This window comes from Juglans regia, chromosome 5, assembly GCF_001411555.2.
Source record: "Juglans regia cultivar Chandler chromosome 5, Walnut 2.0, whole genome shotgun sequence".
Lineage (NCBI taxonomy): Eukaryota > Viridiplantae > Streptophyta > Magnoliopsida > Fagales > Juglandaceae > Juglans > Juglans regia.
The window spans coordinates 16,227,377-16,248,146 of record NC_049905.1 but is presented as its reverse complement, the minus strand read 5'-3'; the positions used below and the strand labels follow the sequence as shown (position 1 = coordinate 16,248,146).

The following is a 20,770-nucleotide window of genomic DNA, read 5'->3' as shown; positions in this document are numbered from 1 at the left end:
AAACTGTGAATAAGAGAGCGAATATGAAAGTTTGTGCATAAAATTATGTTTCGTGATTTTTGAAAACTCTGTTCTGTACTCTGATATGATATGATTTCTGAAAACTCTGTTCTGTTCTGAAGGTGTTCCGTATTCTGATATGATGTGATTTCTGAAAACTTTTGGCATGACATTCTGAATCGAGATGTGGTTTGTGGATGGTGACCTATTTGACCTACCACGGGTGCTAATAGTGGCTTCTGTTTGAGTTGGTACCAACTATTCTGTTTCTAGTGCACCCACTTTGGAAACAAAGTGGTTTTCTGGTAGTCTTTCCTGTGTGCACACTCGGGGCTCCGAGAATAAATAAGGGGAAGATTCACATTCTGTTTCTGCTCGGTTAGCTACCGGGGTTTGCACAACCCTACCACGGGGGTTAAATATGGCCTCTGATGCAATATGATACTCTGGTACGATGGTGGTCAGTTATGCTATGCCAAAAGAATTTGAATAAGAATATTTTTGAACTTTCACTCTGATATTTTTGATAACATGTTCTGACTCTGCATTCTGAAAATAAAATGTTTTGGCCTGTATTCTGAAATCTGTAAATGCTCATGTTTGCATACTAGTATATGTTCTCTGCTTACTGAGTTGTTGATAACTCACTCCCCTCTTATCTCCAATATTTTCAGATGATTGTTGGATATTTCAACTGAGGATCAGGACTATGAAGAATTGGGTGTGATGACTTAAGAATAGTAGATTAAGAATAGAAAGCTCTCGATGAGTATTGGTAATTTTTGGGGTTATTGTATTGAGGATTTTATATACGATTAGGTGTGGTTAATTAATTTTTGAAGTGTTTACATTTGATTTGAATCTTTTAGAAGAGTATTATCAATGTTGGAGTTGATTATCTAGTAATATGAGTTAACTCTCTAGACCCTCGGGAATAGGGCGTTACATTCATCTTCCATAGTTGTTTCCAAAAGACCTGATGTGTCCCAGCCGTAGATGATTCTGCAATACCAGAACCCATTCTTGCCTTTATAAATCTGTAACAACTCCTTACACTAAAGGATCCACTTCTCTCATGTGCCCAGACTCTGCTATCCATTGTAACTCCTGGAGAAATCACAACTTTAAGAATGTCAACCGCCACACTTGGATTGAAGAGAGCTCTAAGCTTATTTACATTCCACTTTATTGTATCGTTATCAATAAGTGTAGCCACCACCTCTTCTTGTGTATTCTCTGGTCTAGACACCCCTTCTGAAACAAGCTTAGTGTGCCCTGGTATCCATTGATCACTCCAAATTCTTACCGCTCTTCCATCTCCAATTCTCCATCTACAACCTGCAAACATCCATTTTTTTGCTTCACATATACCTCTCCAAGTGTAAGATGGAATATTTCCCAAGCCAGCATGCTGAAAACTAAAATGTGGAAAATATCTAGCTTTTAACAATCTGAAAATTAGAGAATTTTCCTCATTCATCAACCTCCATCCTTGTTTAGCCAATAGAGGCAAATTAAAGACCCTAAGATCTTTAAACCCCATCCCTCCACATGACTTCATCTGACACATTTTTGACTAGTTGAACCAATAAATTTTCCTCTCGTCTCCCCTTTGTCCCCACCAAAACTTTGACATAAGACTCTCTAACTCAAAATAAAGACTTGATGGCAATAGAAAATAGCTCATCGAATAAGTTGGAATAGAAAGTGCCACTGCTTTTAGTAGCACTTCCTTCCATCATTGTGATAGCAGTTTCTCTTTCCAACATTGGAGCTTTTGCCAAAATTTTTGTTTTATGGAATGAAAAGCTTGATTTCTTGACCTACCCACAATGGGTGGGAGGCCTAGATACTTTTTCTACTGTTGTATTTCACTATTCCCCCATAGAAATCTTATCTCTTCTCTAGCCTCCCTACTTACATTTCCACTAAATACCTGGCTATTTTTTCCTTATTTATTTTTTGACTAGACACTGCTTCATATCTCTCTAGAACTTCTTGCACCCTTCTATTCTCCCCTACCTCAGCTTTGCAGAAAATGATACTATCATCGGCAAACAACATATGATTGATATTTGGAGCAACCCTACAAATCTTTAGCCCATAAATCTCCCCTATCAGCCCATCTTCTTTTAGAAGCGTAGTCAAGCCTTTAGTGCAGATAAGAAACATATAAGGGGACAAAGGGTCCCCTTGTCTCAATCCTCCACTTGGAACTATAGGCCCTTTTGGATCACCATTTATCAACACAGAAAAAGAAACTGATTTGATACAAACCATAATCATGTTAATAAAATTCTGATTAAAACCCATAACCTCCATCACTGATTTTATAAAACTCCACTCCACTCTATCATAGACCTTACTCACATCTAGCTTCAACAACATAAATCTCTTTTTCCCTCTCTTTTTTTGTTTTAGATAATGGACTAGCTCATAAGTTATCAAACCATTATCAGTTATTAAACGATCGAGAACAAATGCACTTTGACTCTCCCCAATAACACTAGACATAACAGACTTCAATATGTTTGATAGTACCTTTGTAATCAATTTATAGACCATATTACATAGACTAATAGGTCTATAATCACAAACTTTTGAAGGGGACTTCTTTTTGGGGATAAGAGTGATGTATGTGTGATTTAAGGAGGCTGGAAAAGAACCTGTATTTAATGCATCCAAGACTGCTAAAATCACAGGCTCACCCACTGTATTCTAGTAATTTTGGAAAAACACTGGGGACATACCATCTAGGCCCGGGGCTTTTGTGGGGTTCATTTGTTGTAGAGCTACCTTCACCTCTTTAGCAGAATAAACCTTGCTCAGCTCCTCATTCATACTGTTATCCACCCTACCAACTAGAGACTCCAGAAAATTCAATGAGCCCATCAGACTTGAAGTTGTGAACATATTTCTGAAATAGTCAATGACAAGCATATCCCTTCCTTCTAACTCATGCCACACCCAATTTTCATCTTGGAGTTTTCCTATCTTATTCTCCCTTCGCCTTTGTGAAGATTTTGGATGTTTGAAAGTTAGGTGGTAAGGTTAGGGTTTTTTGAGAGTCGGTTTCAGTGAGGGTCGGTGAGGAAAGCTACACAGAAGAGGAGGGAACTCATCTGGAGAGAGTTGAAAATTTGCTTACCAGATTTTAATCATTGCAATTTCTATTCATAAAAAAGTAAAGAAAGAAACAAAAGGGTCTTGGGATCAAAAAATTTAATCCTACTCCACTTTTTGGGAAAATATAAACTTCGTAGAAAAACATAGCCCTCGATTGGTTGTTAATGCCTTGTTTTCTTATTGGTGTTACTTGGCGGTCAACAACCACGTCACTAATAGTCTTAACGAAAAAACTAATTTAAAAGTTAATAATAATTATAAGTGTTTCTTTTAAACCTTTTAAATTACATTTACTAATTTTGAAAAAGTATAAACCACGTATACTTAAATAATAACTTTTTTCAAATAAAAACATCGAACGGCTAAAACTAATGTTTTGAAAATGAGAATTTCTATTTGGGGAACTGCATATGCAAACCCTTCATTAAATGGAAAAAAGTACCATTTTGATAAAGATATTATTGTAATTTTAAAAACTTTTAAAGACAAAATTGACTAGGCTTGCACATGCAGTCCCCAAATGAGGATTTGGAGACTATACGTAGAATTGCTCTTTGAAAATACTAAGGGAGGTAATTATTTATCCACCATGGCAACCAATATTGAATTTGTAGATGGAGAGTTTGATGAAGTGTTTGATAGCTTAAATTGGCTAGATCATGTGGGAACTCGGATCCCGAGTATGTGACCCGACTCCCGATCAAATTGATCTCATTATGTGGGAGTTCAACACCCGAGCATGTGATCGGATCAATGGGAGCTTGGCTCTAAACATGCGTTCCGACCCCCGATCAAGTAGGACAGGTCATGTGGGAACTCGATTCCTGAATATGTGATCTGACCATCGATCAAATTGATCGTAATTCGTGGGAACTCGACTCCCGAGCATATAAAGCATACCCCCGATCTCTATAAGTATCCAACCCCCAATCAAAGTGGTCGGATCACATGGGAGCTCAACTCCCGAGCACAAGATCCAACCTCCGATGAAATAGATCAGATCACATGGGAGATCGGCTATCAAGCCTATATCCAACCTCAGATCAAGTTGCTTGGATCACACGGGAGCTCCTTTCCCCGTTGAGCGAGCAAAGAGATCTCAAACCCGAGTAAGCAATAAAGCTTGAAAGTGTTTGCACCCTCTAGCAAAGTGCTCACGAAAGTAGGATGGAAAATGAAAATAACCCAAAAAATGAAGTTCAGTCAGAAAATGAATGTAGGAAGTGTAAATTGGGTAGGACAAAAAAATGAACCTAAGCAACCAAAAGAGCTCGCCTCGGAATTTGCTCCTCTCAAAGGTGAGCATTCAAACAAATAGCTGATGTGACCTTGCACTTGGGGGCGAGCAAAAGTCCAGAGTCCTTACATCCAAGGACGGTCAGTGAAGCGCCTATAGGTGCGAGCAAAAATACTTGTTAGCTCTATTCCTAGGAACGAGCATTCAAAAAAAATTAGTGATCTTTGCCAAGTATTTGTAATGCCACCAAAGTGCTCGCCCTGGGCAGTGAGCAACTTTTACTTTTTTGAATCATGCCCAATGGTCGAAGGAGCTCATGCAAATCGTACCAACTCCGAGGATCTAATGCTTACATGGAAGCTCAGATTGCATGGGAGCTTAGCTCTCGAGCATGTAAAACATACTCGATCTCCATAAATATATGGCCCCCGATCAAATTGATCGGATAGTACAGGAGTTTGGCTCCTATGCATGTAAAGCGTAGCAGATCGCCAATAGTATTCTTTCAAGTCTATTGAATACATTTCCACTAGAAATCTCCATCTCATTACTATCAAGCTAGCCGCACAAATACCTATCAAAAACCTCCATCTCATAACCATTAGGCCAACAACAAAATTATCTACCACAAATCTCCATCTAAGATCCATGACAATCGTCATGGTCTTTGGTGTGAAAGTGAAGATATTTCTAGTTGTTTCTTTACATTTCCATCTTTGTATTGGTTGTAGGTCATGCCATGGTCAGATTCGGTAACATCGATGTCCATTTCTATCCTAGCTCATGCCATGGTTGACAAACAAACATGGCTCTGCAATTTTTTCGAAGAAGAAGAAGTATGAAGCAAAAGGAGAAGATAAAGAACATAAGAATGAATAACAAGAAGATGGTAGATGGAGAGTGGGGAGTACAATAGAAGATAAAGCTAGTTCTAAAGAATTTTGGTTCTCATCGGCTAGTTTGATTTGAATCAAGATTGTTTTTGTTTAATTCGCTTTGTTGTAGTGGTATTTTACTCAATTCGGATATGTGGCATGGCCATTTTAGCCTAACCCAAATCTCTTGCAGGGGCACTTTGGTCAAATCAGCAAAAGTAGCAAGGGCATTTCGATCTAACATGAGATCTGCAGAGGGACATTTTGGTCCAACTCATCACACGAGTTTCTATATCTTAGGGTCCAAACTCGCTCTTTTATTTTATAATAGATGAAAATAAAACAGTAATAATGTTACTTGGTCATCTGAAACTTAATGCTCGGATGACACTTTTCACGTGACACCACCATGTAATACCAAGTGGTTTATTAAAAAAATTATAAATACAAACACAAATAGGTAGAAAAAATCTAGAGTCTCAGTTTCATTTTTTTTTTTTTTTTTTGTATTTTTGTAATAAATCACGTGGCACTACATGGTGGTGCCTTGTTAAAAGGGTTATCTGGACAATGACCCAATAGCAGTACTCATAAGACAATGACAAAAATATAAAATAATATTCCTTGTGGTGGAATTACCGTGGGATTACCACTTTTAGTATTGCCAATAGATGATATATATTTGGAAAATGATACTATACTGCCTAAATTTGTCCCCTTAATTTGACCGCTCATGTATATTATTTAATTTTTTTTACTTAATGATTAAGGAAGTGATTATTAGCATATTGATTTTTTTAAAAAAATATATTTAAAGATATTTACAAAATATTTTTAAAAAAATGCAACTCGGGTGCACCAAGTGGGCAAACTTTTTTTTTTTTTATAAAATATCAAACTTCATTCAAACAACTACATTATGGCCAGTAGCCATTATATTGTTAAGATCAGAAGCAGCCACTACAGAACTATGGCTTACAACATTTACAAAAGGGTGATCTACATCTATTTCACTAGAAGAACTAGAGGTATGTCCTTCAGCCATAACTTGAGCACTTATACCTTGGTTGATAAAATCAATATCAATAATTTCACAATTTTGGTAAAGTGCTTGTTGTGCTAACATGTGAGCCACTTGATTTACACTCATCTTTACATGTTTTATCTCTCATATTGTGTCTACCAAGAGAGAGTGAACATCATGTATAAGACATTAAAGCATCCCGTTGTCCTTTCCATTTTGTTTTATTGCATTTACCACTTGAAGAGAGTAGTCACCTTCAAAAACTACATTATGCAAAAACCAAGTGGGCAAACTTGATGGTATAGTAGCTGTCCGACAGATTTATGCTGAAAAAACTTGATGGTATAGTAGCTGTCCGACAGATTTATGCTGAAAATAGAAGATGATATAGATTTAAACATAAAACGGTGCCGTTCTTTACTAAACCCTAAAGAAAGTCCCGAGCAGGCTTCCTCCCTCAGTGATAGCCCAATTAACCAGAAGGCAGAAACCCTTTTCTTTCTATCCCATCCGCCGCTGACACGGTCCCGAACCCTTGTCTGCCTCTCTCCCATCTCCGCCTCCCACTGCGTTCTGTGGCCCGGCTTCTGCTTCAAGGACCCAAGGTGGGGCTCCCGTTACTTTTGGCTAGGAAGAATTGGACATTTCCGCTTTCTCATAGGTAAATGGGTCTCGGGCATCTGGTTTTGATTTCTAGGGTCTTGCTACATTCCTTTTCAACCTTTTGTAGTTGCATGTTTGATTTTCTTTCGTTAATTTTGTTTTGCTGCTTGAGTGCTTATTTTGAGTTCTGGGTTTTTGTCTGTACTCATCTTTGTTGCATACTTTGATCTGGCGCTGCCTTGATTTCTAGGTTCCTGCTAAATATATTTGCTTGTTTTGTTTTTTTCTGTCCTTTGCAGGGTCTTCTTATTTCCATATATTTATCGAGTGTTGCTTCCTTTTCGATATCTGTGATGGGTTTTATTTGGTTAGGCCGTAATAATCACTAATGTTAGTTGTGTTTTCTGCAATGGATTCTTTGAAATTTTAGCGTTGTGATACATCAAACAGATTTGCTGGGATTTTCTCGACTGTTTTGGATTTGGTGGTTGGACTTTTAGAAACATGCTTTCTACTTTACAAAAGGATTCTTTGTTTTTGTTCATTTTATTCTGAATTCTTGTTTCGTTCATTCTTTCCCTATGAACAGTAGATGACTCATGGATTTTATAATTCCAAGTCATGTTTCAGTTGTGACTAAAGATGTTTGTGAATTTTTCTTAGGGTTGAAACTTAGCACAATCACAAAATGCAGTCCATCGAAGCTCCCCTCTCCATGGATGTTGAAGTAGTTCCTTTTGAACCAAAACCTGAATCTGGATCTTTGCCGGCAAAGCCACTGTTTGAACCTTTGAAGGCTCATGAAATGTCCGATGGTCGAGTTCAGTTTCGAAAGGTCAATGTTCCACCACATCGGTATTCACCTCTCAAGAAAGCATGGATGGAAATATACACTCCAATATATGAGCAGATGAAGATCGACATCCGAATGAATCTCAAGGTTCGTAGGGTTGAATTAAAAACCAGACCCAACACACCTGACGTTAGTAACCTACAGAAGTGTGCAGATTTTGTCCATGCATTCATGCTAGGTTTCGATGTAATAGATGCCATTGCACTTTTGCGTTTGGATGAGCTCTATGTGGAATCATTTGAGATCAAGGATGTTAAAACACTTAGAGGAGAGCACTTGTCTCGTGCCATAGGAAGACTGTCTGGTAAAGGTGGTAAGACAAAATTTGCGATTGAAAATGCAACAAAGACAAGGATTGTGATTGCCGACACCAAGATTCACATATTAGGGTCATATAGGAACATTAGAGTTGCAAGGGATTCTCTCTGCAGCCTTATTTTGGGATCCCCTGCCGGAAAAGTATATTCAAAACTAAGAACAGTATCTGCTAGATTGGCAGAAGGTTTTTGAGGGAGTTTTGTTTTTTGTAGTTTTGATACTATGGAAATCTGTCCCTGGATGAGATATGGATTTTTGATAGTTCATTGTAAGTGCTGAGTATGATTTACAATAAGGTATCAACATTCTGTTACGAGGCTTTGCAATGCCGGCAACCATTATAGGTTTTACATTCATTAATTGATGTGTTCCTTTTTCCTTTGGTTTTGTGCCATTACTAGTATTTTGGTATAATTTGTGCTGGTGGATACTTCTATGCAACAGTGTCAACCTTGAGATCTGCAAGGAGTCTTTCCAATTAATGGAGGGAGGTAGATTTTGTTTAGTTAACCCCGAGGGGTAGTTCAACTGGTCCGGCCTTGGGTTTGCTCCTCAATGGTCACTAGTTTGAGTTCCCGTAGGGCCATTGGAAGTTTACTTGGTCGTTAACTTCAGGACTCTATGGGATTAGTCAAGGTGCACGCAAGCTGGCCCAGACACCTACGGTTATAAAATATATAAAAATGTGCTATCTTATTTTTAAGTGATGCCTTTTTTTCTCCTGAAATATTCAAATCCTTCCATTATTTGGAAGTTAAGATAGCACATTTTTGGCTTTGGTTTTCATGTTCGTATTCAATGAGTGACGCTAATCTAGTTTATTGGGCGACAAGAGTCTACTCTATTTTCCCAAGCGGACTCCAATTCGCTCGATGTAGAAGCTCTCTGCTCCTAAAACTCCATAACCCCTATGCCAATGGTGAAGATGAGATAAAGTGGGTGCCTAGTAAGAACCAAGATTTCTCGATCAGATCAGCATACTAAGTGGACCAAACGAACCGGTGTCAACATTATTGCCCACTCTACTCTTCCAGTTCTCTCTCTCTCTCTGTCTATTGTACTTGTCAGAGATTCAAATGAGTTGAAAGTGCTTTTGATGAGAGGCTGGAACTGCTCATTTGGAAAGTTGTATGGAATACTCTTCAAATTAGAACATCACTTGCTAGATTCATACGATCACTGGAAGAATACCATGCCCCCTTATACAACAACTCTGCTAATTTAGAGACACTTGAACACTTGAACATCCAAGTGTTTGCTGCAAATTCTATTGTGGATAAAGATAATTACATTCCAATGAATCTAACAACTTCCTTTTATATGAGGAATAAAATGATCCACAACCAAGAAAGGACCAGATGGTGTGGGTTAACACACTGAAAATATATATATATATATATATATATATATATATATATATTTGGAGTCTTAGGATGTACAAGTTTCATCCACTCATTTTGGAAAAAGTTAATAAAACTGAAACTTATATGAAAAAATCAGTTTTTAATTGTGAATCTCATTGTGATGTAAAATGAAATGTACAGGATTTGCCTATTCTAAGATTGTATTTAGTATTACTCCTAAAAAAACTGCCAAGATCATCGAGAAGAATCAACACCACAAGACCACTTGAAGATAAATTTTGATGTTGCAGCAAGGCCAATATATAATATGCTAGACAACACAAAAATCCGAGGCAAAAAGCCAGCTATGAATGAAGTTATGGGCTGTATTCACTCCATTCTCACTACTCATCTTTGTGTTCAAACCCAGCATTGCATTCTAGTCCCTATGATGCTTTCCAACAACCTATCCGTTTGTAGTTTTTATCCCAAAAAATAAAAAATAAAAAAATTAAGATCTCTCCAACAAAAAAATTGAAAGAGACATGGAACAACAGTGGTGGAGGCTTTGCAGCTTACGAGGCTACACTACGTATAAAGAAAATATTCTATTCTTAAATCGATGTGTAAAGCATATTTAATAAAGTGTTTACATGATATTATTTGGTTTGAAAGATAAATTTTAAAATTTCAATCTTACAAACCAAATATGCATAGATAAACATCAAAATGGTGACCTGATGTTATGTACTTATGATCAGATTGCTATCAGCATGTTTGGTTAACAATTTTTTTAAGAAAGGAATACAAATTCAAATTCCGATTTTTTTCAAGAGTAAACAATTTTTAGAAGTGCTAAAAATACAAAGAAATCTCATAAAAATAAACTTACAAACTGGCATGAATTCATTTAATATGTTATATCTATTTTAAAATAAAAATAGTTTTATGACATAACGTATTACATCAAGTTAAGTCAGTTTATAAATTTACTTTTAATAATATTTTTAGACACTAGTGGGAGCCCACGTGTAAGGCACGTTTCCATTATAAGATGTGGGGAAAAAACAAAAAAAAACAAAAACAAAAGGAAATAAAGATCAATGAAGAATAAAGAAGCTTACCAAAGAAGTCTAGGTAATACATTCTAGGAGTCTTTTTTTTACCTCGCTTTTATTCAGCATTTTTAGAATTTACTGATAGTTTTCTTTCCTTTAGAAATAATAAGATTTTTCTCTAAAAACAAAAAATAATAATATATATTTTATTTGATTTCGTCTTGCAAAGTAATATGGAAAATAAATATTATTATTCTCATACATCAATAATTTCTAACTACTACAAATTTAAATATTATATTTTAAAATCTATTACCAATAAAGATAATATAAATATAAAACATATATAAAATAAAAAAGATTTTTTATTGTTTCGAATAATAGTGTATAGAAGTAACATTATCATAATATATTTTTTTCTTAAAAAGGAAAAATAATATAAAAATTATTTTTGACAATGTTAAGGGTCCAGAGGTTGAGCAATGTTAAGGGTGATTGTGTGCAGAAGCAGTTAGTGTTGAAGGCTCGTGAGAATAATGAGTTGAAGGCTCGTGAGTTGAATGCAGAAGTAGTTAAAGTGTTAGTTCTGTTAATTCTGTTAGTGTGGTAATACGACAAGTCGTGTGTGGGTTCTTGTTTAATAGAGTGATTGCACGACGATGTCGTTAAGGGAATGTAAAATGTGTAAAAAGCTTGAAACGGCGTCGTGCTAATAATGTTCAACTATAAAAACAGATTGTAACGCAGTGAAAAGGAATAAGATGAAATTTAACAGAAATTCCCTTGCAATCTTCTACTCTATTCTCTCTCTCTCTCTCTCTGCTCCCTGGACTTTCGCTCTCTAAGTTCCTGTAATTCATATTCTGTAAGGGCCCATTACAATTGGTATCAGTAGTCATGGCTGAAGGAACGCGATCCTATTCACAAGTGGTGGATTCCTTGAATAGTCTACGAGAGCAACAAGATCGCCATCAGAAGCAGCTCGAAGATACAATTGCTGTTCTGTTACAGCAACAAGAAAATGCAAGAATTGACAGAGAAAATCAAGATAAAAGGTTTGCAGAAGTATTACAGCAGATTTCGAAAATATCAATCAATGGATCAAACGCACAGGAAGAAATGCATGATGACAGTGAAGAGGTACCTGCCCGTGACCATGTCGATAGAGGATTTTTTAGAAACATCAAAGTGGAGTTTCCAAGGTTTTCTGGTGGAAATCCAGTGGCGTGGGTGTATAAGGCTAATCAATATTTTTTGTACCATCAAGTACCTCCCGGACAAAGAATCTTCTTTGCTTCCTTCTATATGGAGGAAGAGGCCTTGGTGTGGTTTCAGAATTCATCTGAAGCAGGTTTATTTCGTTCTTGGGATGAGTTTACTCAAGCATTGCAGGTAAGATTTGGATTATCTGTTTATGACGACCCAATGGAGGCTCTTACAAGGTTGAAGCAATTGAGTGCAGTAGCAGCCTATAAGACAGAATTTGAATTGATTTCTAATAGGCTTAAGGGAATCTCTGAGAAGAATAAGCTAAGTTGCTTTATAAGTGGCTTAAAAGATGAGGTGAGATTCGCTGTGAAGATGTTTAATCCTAAGAACTTAAATGATGCGTTTGGATTGGCCAAGATTCAAGAACAGAACATTTGGAGCACTAGGAAGGTGTGGAAGAACACCTCCTATGATCCGGGGACTAGTATGCAGAAACCAATACAGGCTCATTCAATCTTGGGAGCACCTCCTCGAGGGCAGGCTGTTTCAAAAATGCCTTTTCAAAGGATCTCAGAAAATCAGATGCAAGAAAGGAGGAAGAAGGGGCTTTGTTACTTTTGTGAAGAGAAATATTATCAAGGCCACAAGTGTGCAAAACCAAGAGTATATGTATTAGAAGGTATGGACTTATCTCACATGGAGCCATGCGAATCAGAAGAAGAACCTGAACAGTCAGAAGAAAATGATGATCAACAGATGAAAGGGGTTGCTGGTGTGGCAGCAATTTCAGTTCAAGCCTTGGTGGGAACACCAAGTCCCAAAACAATGAGGGTTCTTGGCCATATCAAGAAGAGAAGGTTAACTATCTTAATAGATTCTGGTAGTACCCATAATTTTGTGGATACTGCAGTAGCAAGTAAATGTGGACTGGCAATACAACAATCTGAACCTTTGCAAGTCAGAATTGCAAATGATGACTTGGTGGCTAGTGAAGGGAAGTGCTGTAATGTGCCACTACTTATACAAGGTACGACATTTCTATCTGATTTACTTACCTTGAAATTGGGTGGTTGTGACATAGTCTTAGGAGTCCAATGGTTGCTGTCATTGGGCCCTATCCTTTGGGATTTTGGCAAATTAAGCATGCAGTTCACTTACAAAGGAGTTTTGACCTGTTTAAAGGCCTTAACTGCCACTTCCAGCAATCTTGTGGATGATGTGGAGGTTACAAAAATATCTTCTATGGAGAACAAGGGATTATTTTTACAAATCACTGCAGTTCAGTCTCAAGAGGTGTTGCATGATGTACCTCAGGATGTCTTGAAATTGTTAGACAGCTTTCAGATAGTTTTTGATGAACCACGAGGCTTGCCTCCACAAAGGTCTCAGGACCATCAGATACTTCTGAAAACAGATACTACACCAGTAAGTGTGAGGCCATATCGATATCCATACTACCAAAAGACTGAAATTGAAAAAATAGTTAAAGAATTGTTAGAATCTGGTGTCATCAGGCCAAGTCAGTCACCATTTTCTTCACCTGTCCTTTTAGTGAGGAAGGGAGATGGCTCTTGGCAAATGTACAGAGACTATAGAGCACTTAATGAGGCCACAATCAAAGCTAAATACCTATACCAGTAGTGGATGAATTGCTTGATGAACTCTTTGGGGCCACTGTTTTTTCCAAGCTTGATTTAAGGTCAGGCTACCATCAGATTCGCATGAAAGAGGATGACATTTCCAAAACAACATTTCGAACACATGAGGGTCATTATGAGTTCCTTGTAATGCCTTTTGGACTCACTAATGCACCCTCCACATTTCAAGGTCTTATGAATGATGTCTTTAGACCATTTTTAAGAAAATTTGTCATTGTTTTCTTTGATGATATACTGATATATAGTAGAGATTTGCACTCACATTTGAAGCATTTAGCCACTGTTTTGCATACCTTACAAGACCATCAATTGTATGCTAAGAAATCTAAATGTCACTTTGCCTGCCGTGAGATTGAATACTTGGGACATCTCATTTCTAAGGAGAGAGTCATGGCAGATCAGAAAAAGATAGAATCCATGATTAAATGGCCAATTCCTAAATCTGTTAAATCCTTGAGAGGGTTCTTGGGATTGACTGGATATTACAGGAAGTTTATTCGAGATTATGGCATCATAGCTGCTCCATTAACAGCCTTGTTGAAGAAGGAAGCCTTTAAGTGGTCTGAGGAAGCAACTAAAGCATTTGCTGACTTGAAACAAGCCGTGACACAGCCTCCTGTTTTGGCCTTGCCAGACTTTTCTAAAAAGTTTGTGATTGAATGTGATGCATGTGGGAGTGGTGTAGGGGCAGTATTGATGCAAGAACAAAGACCTTTGGCTTTCTTGAGCCAAGCTTTAAAAGGAAAAAACCTACAATTGTCAACATATGAAAAGGAATTTTTGGTTTTGGTATTGGCAGTCAAGAAGTGGAGGCCTTACTTGTTGGGAGGCTCATTCATCATTAGAACTGATCATCATAGCCTAAAATACTTGTTGGAACAGAAGGTTGGCACACCTGCTCAACAGAAGTGGCTCTCTAAATTGCTTGGCTATGACTTCTCAGTAGAATACAAAAAGGGAGTGGAAAACAAGGTGGCAGATGCTTTGTCTAGGAAAGGCCAGTGAGAAAATGTCCATTCTGTGTTAGCCATATCTGTCCCAAACCCTATGTGGTTAGAGGAGATAAAAAGAGCATATGTTGAAGACCAGGTGGTACAGCAACAGTTTGTGATTTTGCAACAGAACCCTACAACAAGTTCATCATTTTCTATTCGAGGAGGAATTTTGTTTAAGAAGGGGAGGTTATATATTCCTGACTGCACTGACTTAAAAGTCAGAATTTTGCATTATATTCATGCAAGCCCAGCTGCAGGTCATTCAGGTTTCCATAAGTCACTACAGAGGGCAAGATCTGACTTCTACTGGCCTGGTATGAAAACCGAGAAAAAGAAATTCATCAAGGAGTGTGAAGTATGCCAGAGAAATAAAGTTGAAAATGTTCATCCAGCTGGGTTACTTCAGCCCTTAAAAATTCCTCAAGCAGTTTGGACTGATATCTCAATGGATTTTGTGGAAGGATTGCCATTGTCTAGAGGTTACTCAGTTATTATGGTAATTGTTGATAGGCTTTCGAAATATGCTCATTTTTTGCCTTTAAAACATCCCTTCACAGCAGTTAAAGTTGCCTCAGTTTTCTTGGACCATGTTTTTAAATTACATGGCATGCCAAAATCCATTGTGTCAGATCGTGGTTCCACTTTCCTCAGTTCCTTCTGGAAGGAGTTTTTCAAGTTACAAGGTGTAAATCTGGCTTATTCTTCAGCATACCATCCTCAAAGTGATGGCCAAATCGAGGCTGTAAACAAATGTTTAGAGCAATTTTTAAGGTGTTTTTCAGGTGATAAACCAAGGCAGTGGTCTGACTGGTTGGCTTTAGCTGAGTGGTGGTACAATACCAGTTTCCACACCTCTACTAAGATCACTCCCTATGAGGCAGTTTATGGTGTTCCACCTACTCCACTCAGAGGCTATGTTCCAGGTCTTTCCTCTAATCAAGCTGTGGAAGAATTGTTGAAGTCTCGGGAACAGATTTTAGACATTTTGAAGACTAATATGTTGCTGGCACAAGAAAGAATGAAGTTTCAGTATGATAAACAGCATACTGAGAGAGCTTTTACAGTGGGAGATTGGGTTTATTTATGACTTCAGCCCTATAGACAGAAGTCTTTGGCAGTAAGGAGAAACATGAAATTGTCACCTAAGTTTTTTGGTCCTTTCCAAATATTGGAAAGGATTGGACAGGTGGCTTATCGTCTTGAATTACCTCCACAGTCACAATTACATCATGTTTTCCATGTTTCTTGTTTAAAGCAAAAGATTGGGCATCATATTTCTCCTTTGGCAACATTACCTCCAGTGGATATTCAAGGTGAACTTGCACCTGAGCCTCAGATTATTCTACAGCGTCGTAGCAGAAAAGTGAACAACAGAGCAGTGGTAGAAGTTTTGGTCCAGTGGGAAGGCACTGATGCTGATCAAGCCACTTGGGAGCCTTATTGGCAGTTAAGGAAGAGTTTTCCTCACCTTGTGGGCAAGGTGCTTTGAAGGGGAGGGGTATGTAAGGGTCCAGAGGTTGAGCAATGTTAAGGGTGATTGTGTGCAGAAGCAGTTAGTGTTGAAAGCTCGTGAGAATAATGAGTTGAAGGCTCGTGAGTTGAATGCAGAAGTAGTTAAAGTGTTAGTTCTGTTAATTCTGTTAGTGTGGTAATACGACAAGTCGTGTGTGGGTTCTTGTTTAATAGAGTGATTGCACGACGATGTCGTTAAGTAAATGTAAAATGTGTAGAAAGCTTGAAACGACGTCGTGCTAATAATGTTCAACTATAAAAACAGATTGTAACGCAGTGAAAAGGAATAAGATGAAATTTAACAGAAATTCCCTTGCAATCTTCTACTCTATTCTCTCTCTCTCTCTCTCTGCTCCCTGGACTTTCGCTCTCTAAGTTCCTGTAATTCATATTCTGTAAGGGCCCATTACAGATTATGCTACCCAGCTTAAGAGCCTCCCTCCTCCTAGACCCCCTGAAGATCATGGATCTCTATCGCTTGTCTCAAAAGTTTTATGATCTTTCACTGAAATTGTTTCTCTCAGTATTATGCCTTATCGATCCACAACAATAGCGATGGAAAAAATAAACCCGCGATGCTTTCGACATGGTCGATGAACATGACCCACAATGTTATTGTGTGTATGAGTGCATTTTTAACTACAATGCATAAAAGTTTTCAATAACGTTGCATCACGTGATTCATTGGTTATAATATTACTTTAGTCCTAAATCATACTGGAAGGAGATTTTTCCAATATTTTGAATACCGTACTGGCTGTTGTACTGGTCAAGGCACTGGAACGAAATATTTCGATACCGGTACCGTTTCAGGATAGCGTTTTGGGATAACATTTCGGAATACTCGATATATAAATAAATTATATATAAAAATTATATTCCAAAATAATAATCTATATATAAATAAATTATATATAAATACATATATATATATAAATTATAAATAGTCTAGTATGAATTGTGGGTTAAAAAATAAGCTTGTAGTTTGAAAAAACGAAAAAAAAAAAGAAAACACTGGCCGAAATTGAGGCCGGTACGAAATAAATATAGTACCTATATTGGTCGGATGGCCGATAAGAAAAATTTCGACCATATCGGCCAGTACGGTACGAAATTTAAAACTATGGATTTTCCCCCACTAAGTCCAAGAGGCCTGTAAATGAAAGAGAAGTAAGATCAAAAGTATAGCCTGTAGGAGGGATGGTGCTGCAGGAGATGAGACTCATCGGTCTGAGAACCCCTCGAATAGTGTCCAGTCCTCAAGTACTCGCCCACACAACTAGCGTGATTTACGGGGAGCCCTTGATCTACTGATAGCAAATGCATGAACATACTAGAGCAGAGACAAACTGAGAGAAGGAAGTCAAAGAACTATGCCACATTAATGGCTCCACCACCGGGATAACACGTCACATTAATGACGCCGTCGTAGAGCTACACTGCATTTAAAGACTCTGACACAAGAAACAATATGAGAGACACAGACTTTATGAGAGCAGACACTATCTACTTCTCAGACATGTCGTATAAATAGCAAATTCTAGTACGAAGATATCTCTCTGATCCCTAGACTTATTAACTTATTAATATTTACTAATTTTAACATCGATGGTTACCCGACCCCTAGGTCGTTCTCTCCAAATTGCACTTCTCTCTACCTTTTGCAAGCCTATATTATTAAAGACTTATGTTGTTGAAACTTAGCCTAAATGTTTACGAAACACGACATTAACACATATAATTCATGATCACATATGCAGACGCATCATATTTTAAATGGGTTCTTCTAATAATTATTTAAATGACATCCATTTGAAATGTGTCACATTATCTAATGTGACAGAAAATGTCAATAATTAAAATGAAGAAAAAGAAATATGTTATTGTATACTTTGAGTATCTACTAATTATTCTAAATGTGTAATTATCATGATTTTATTTTCACTTCAAAAAAAGAAAAGTTGCCAAAATTAATACAATAATTCTATAGACACCCGGGGTGCGTCCCCGCCGCGGCCCCACGTCTGACGTGACCCATGCCACGTCAAATGCCTTATTTTAATTAAAAAAAAATCAAACACGAAAATGATGAAATCAAAACGCAAAACGCAACTTCGACCGTCTCTCTCCTTTGAGTTTCAAAGATTGCTTCGTCTGTCTCTCTCCTCTGGGTTTCAGAGATCAAAGCCCATTTTCTTCTTCCTCCCGAGCTTCATCTTCGAGTTTTCTCCACCCCTCTTGAGCTTCATCGTTGAGTTTTTGTCACCCCTCCCGAGGGCAAACCTTGATGCTTTTATAGCCCAAAGAGGAAAGAATACTAGCCGCAGAAGGAGCCATGAAACGGCAAAGAATCCAAAAAAGACACTTGCAGCAAGTTCCTTCTCAGAATATTTAAAAACTTTAGCAGCTTCCATGAATATATCACTAGCATCATGCAGGGCAAGAATAACTGAACCAATTCGAAAAAAGCTGTAAAAGGAAAATGTCAATGATTCTTCCACTGCATATTTCCATGTTAGCATTAATCTAAATATTGTTCAGTTAAATCAACCTACTCCTATACAAAAACACAGAAAAGTAGTAGACAAAACTCTCAAGGGCAATGATTTTTACATGTAAGAGTTCTCTTACACAAACTTTATTCATGTAGACCTATTCACCTAAAAGACCCAACCAGAGAACCCCTGAAGAGTTCACAAAGCTACACGAGTGCTTTCCTCTTTGTGATGCTATATTTGCAATATTAAAATGATTCATGGACGTGATGCCAAATAGAAACAGTTAAAAAAAATTTTAAAATAAAATATTACAAGGTTTTTTTTTTGACAAGTTACAACACTGTTAAATATTAACAATCCAAAATCCCCCGAAGTTTTAAGAATATAAGCATTGATGATCTTTATAATGCGTAGCAGCTACCAAGCTGTTGCAATACTGTCTAACATGGCAAACAACAACGAATTATGAGAAAGATGCAAGTGACCAGAACATGGCTAATCTTTATTCTTTCCACTAACAACATATGTCAGAAACACAAAATAAAAGACTGTAGAAAACATGAAAATGGCTGATGAAATTCAAAGGACATGAACAAACAGACATAAAAGGATCTCTGCATGCTCAGGCTGGTTTGCCTGAGCAGAATCAAAAGAATGGAACACCATTGATGCAATGAAATAGGACTTCGCTAACTTCCTCTCCAGAGTGCAGTGAATGTCCCCAGAAACTTAACACTCCATGTACAAGTTATAAGTACATTATCCCACCACTTTTAGCATGCCCTGCTGAAAAAAATCTCAGTCCAGTAATGATCCTTGTAACCAAGTACCATCAGCTGTTAACAACTCTTAGCACGACCATATATCTAATCACCATAGCAGCAGAGTTTTAACTATATTTTCGTACTAGACAGAAACTCGTTTTCGTTATCGATGAACCAAGCTCAAGACGATCTGCGTGCGAAAACGTGGGGGCGAGAAGACGAGGGAGAGAATCGGGAGTCTGCAACTCGAAAACGAAACCCAGAGGAGAGAGACGGTCGAAGCTGAGGTTTTGCGTTTTGATTTCCCGCTCTGATTTCGTCGTTTTCGTGTTTGATTTTTTATTTTATTTTATTAAAATAAGGCATCTGACGTGGCCCATGCCATGTCAGACGCGGGGCCGCGGCGGGGACGCACCCCGGTTGTCTATAGAATTATTGAAATTAATAATCCCAAGCAAATTTTTTTTAATAGAATAAAAAATGAATATATATAATTTTCAATTTTTAAAACACTTCCAAGCCATACAAGACACCGGCATGTTTTTCCGGCCCATCAGTTACAAAATACACATCCCTCATCTTTTGAAATGCATGCCACGTCAACAAACTATCTGAACCGGCCTGGTGGCATTTCCCAACCGCCCGGTCCACGTCAAGCGTCCTAGCGACCCGGTCCAGGCCGCCATATAAGCTACTACAGAACCTCATCATGTACTTGACATCGTAAACCTTGTTTCCGAAAAACACCCTCATAATCTTCAAGAATTCTTCCAACCCACTCGGCAGCATCCGGCGCGTGAGTATCTTTACCAGGTATCCAAAGTCGTACGCGCTGTGGAACGTCACCCAACTCACCGAATCGTTGCAAACGAGTCCAGATGACATCATCAACTCGGCAAACCGGGCCGAGTCAACACCCTCCTCCCTATTTCGATCGAAGTCAATCCCTTGCCGTCTCAGCAACTCGATCGAGTCTGGAGCGTGGACATCACGCGCCACGTCGAAGTCGCTGAAGTTGAATTCCCAAATGAACCGGTTCTCAGAACCGAGGTGCGGAAGGTTCCCGTCGGCGTCGGAGAGAGTGAGGCCCACTTGGATAAGGTTCAAAACGTCGACGTTGCTTTTCAAAACCCGGTAATGATCGGACGACCGCAGCTGACCGGAGTACGGCTTGGCAGGATCCAAAGCAGGCCGGAAAACAAGACCAGGGAACTCGGTGTCCATGGAAATATAGGGGTAGCTGTCGATAACATCCCTTATCAGCTCAAATTCAGAGTCCAAATTAGCCGCCCAGACCTCCCGGATCACAATCGGTCTCGGATGTGGACTGGGATCGTCAGCAACCATGGTCGAAGGGAGTAGTCTACCGAAAAACCAAAAATTATGGCTGCTTTAGAGATTGATCTGAGTGAGAAGAACAAGCAAGTCTTCTTTCCTTCGTCTTTAGTGAGTGGGAGGGGAGAGTGCCGTACTGGGGATATATACAAGCCTGCGAGCCTGCGAGGAGATGTTGCTTGGAAGGAGATGGGATAGAGAGTAGAAGGAAGACCAAGAGAGAGAGAGAGAGTTTTGACTGAGGGAAGTTGGAATTGGTCGATGTTGGCAGGCTGACCTGACCACCTTTGCTCAATTATTTATTGAATTATCATAGTTTGCACGTTTTGTAACGTCATTTATCATTCATTGTTGCTTTGTTG

At 38.2% G+C, this 20,770-nt stretch overlaps 3 protein-coding genes across 3 annotated transcripts; 2 read left to right on the top strand and 1 right to left on the bottom strand.

The window, feature by feature from the left end:
• Positions 1-6,532: 6,532 nt before the first annotated feature.
• LOC108997781 (RNA-binding protein pno1-like) lies at positions 6,533-8,386 on the top strand. Its single transcript, XM_018974160.2, has 2 exons — positions 6,533-6,923; positions 7,529-8,386. The coding sequence occupies exon 2, from the start codon at positions 7,554-7,556 to the stop codon at positions 8,226-8,228; it is 675 nt and encodes a 224-aa protein (XP_018829705.1). The 5' UTR covers positions 6,533-6,923; positions 7,529-7,553; the 3' UTR covers positions 8,229-8,386.
• Positions 8,387-11,334: 2,948 nt separating this feature from the next.
• On the top strand, positions 11,335-13,287 carry LOC108997792. Its single transcript, XM_018974168.1, has one exon. The coding sequence runs from the start codon at positions 11,335-11,337 to the stop codon at positions 13,285-13,287; it is 1,953 nt and encodes a 650-aa protein (XP_018829713.1).
• Positions 13,288-19,532: 6,245 nt separating this feature from the next.
• Positions 19,533-20,770, bottom strand: LOC108997829 (probable CCR4-associated factor 1 homolog 11). The gene has a single exon (XM_018974214.2). It carries the CDS (start codon positions 20,418-20,420, stop codon positions 19,578-19,580), a length of 843 nt encoding a protein of 280 aa, XP_018829759.1. The 5' UTR covers positions 20,421-20,770; the 3' UTR covers positions 19,533-19,577.

Excerpts from the sequence above, each read along its gene's own strand:
- LOC108997792 (XM_018974168.1), top strand. The coding sequence starts at position 11,335 with ATGGCTGAAGGAACGCGATCCTATTCACAAGTGGTGGATTCCTTGAAT.
- LOC108997829 (XM_018974214.2), bottom strand. The coding sequence starts at position 20,420 with ATGGTTGCTGACGATCCCAGTCCACATCCGAGACCGATTGTGATCCGG.
- LOC108997781 (XM_018974160.2), top strand. The coding sequence starts at position 7,554 with ATGCAGTCCATCGAAGCTCCCCTCTCCATGGATGTTGAAGTAGTTCCT.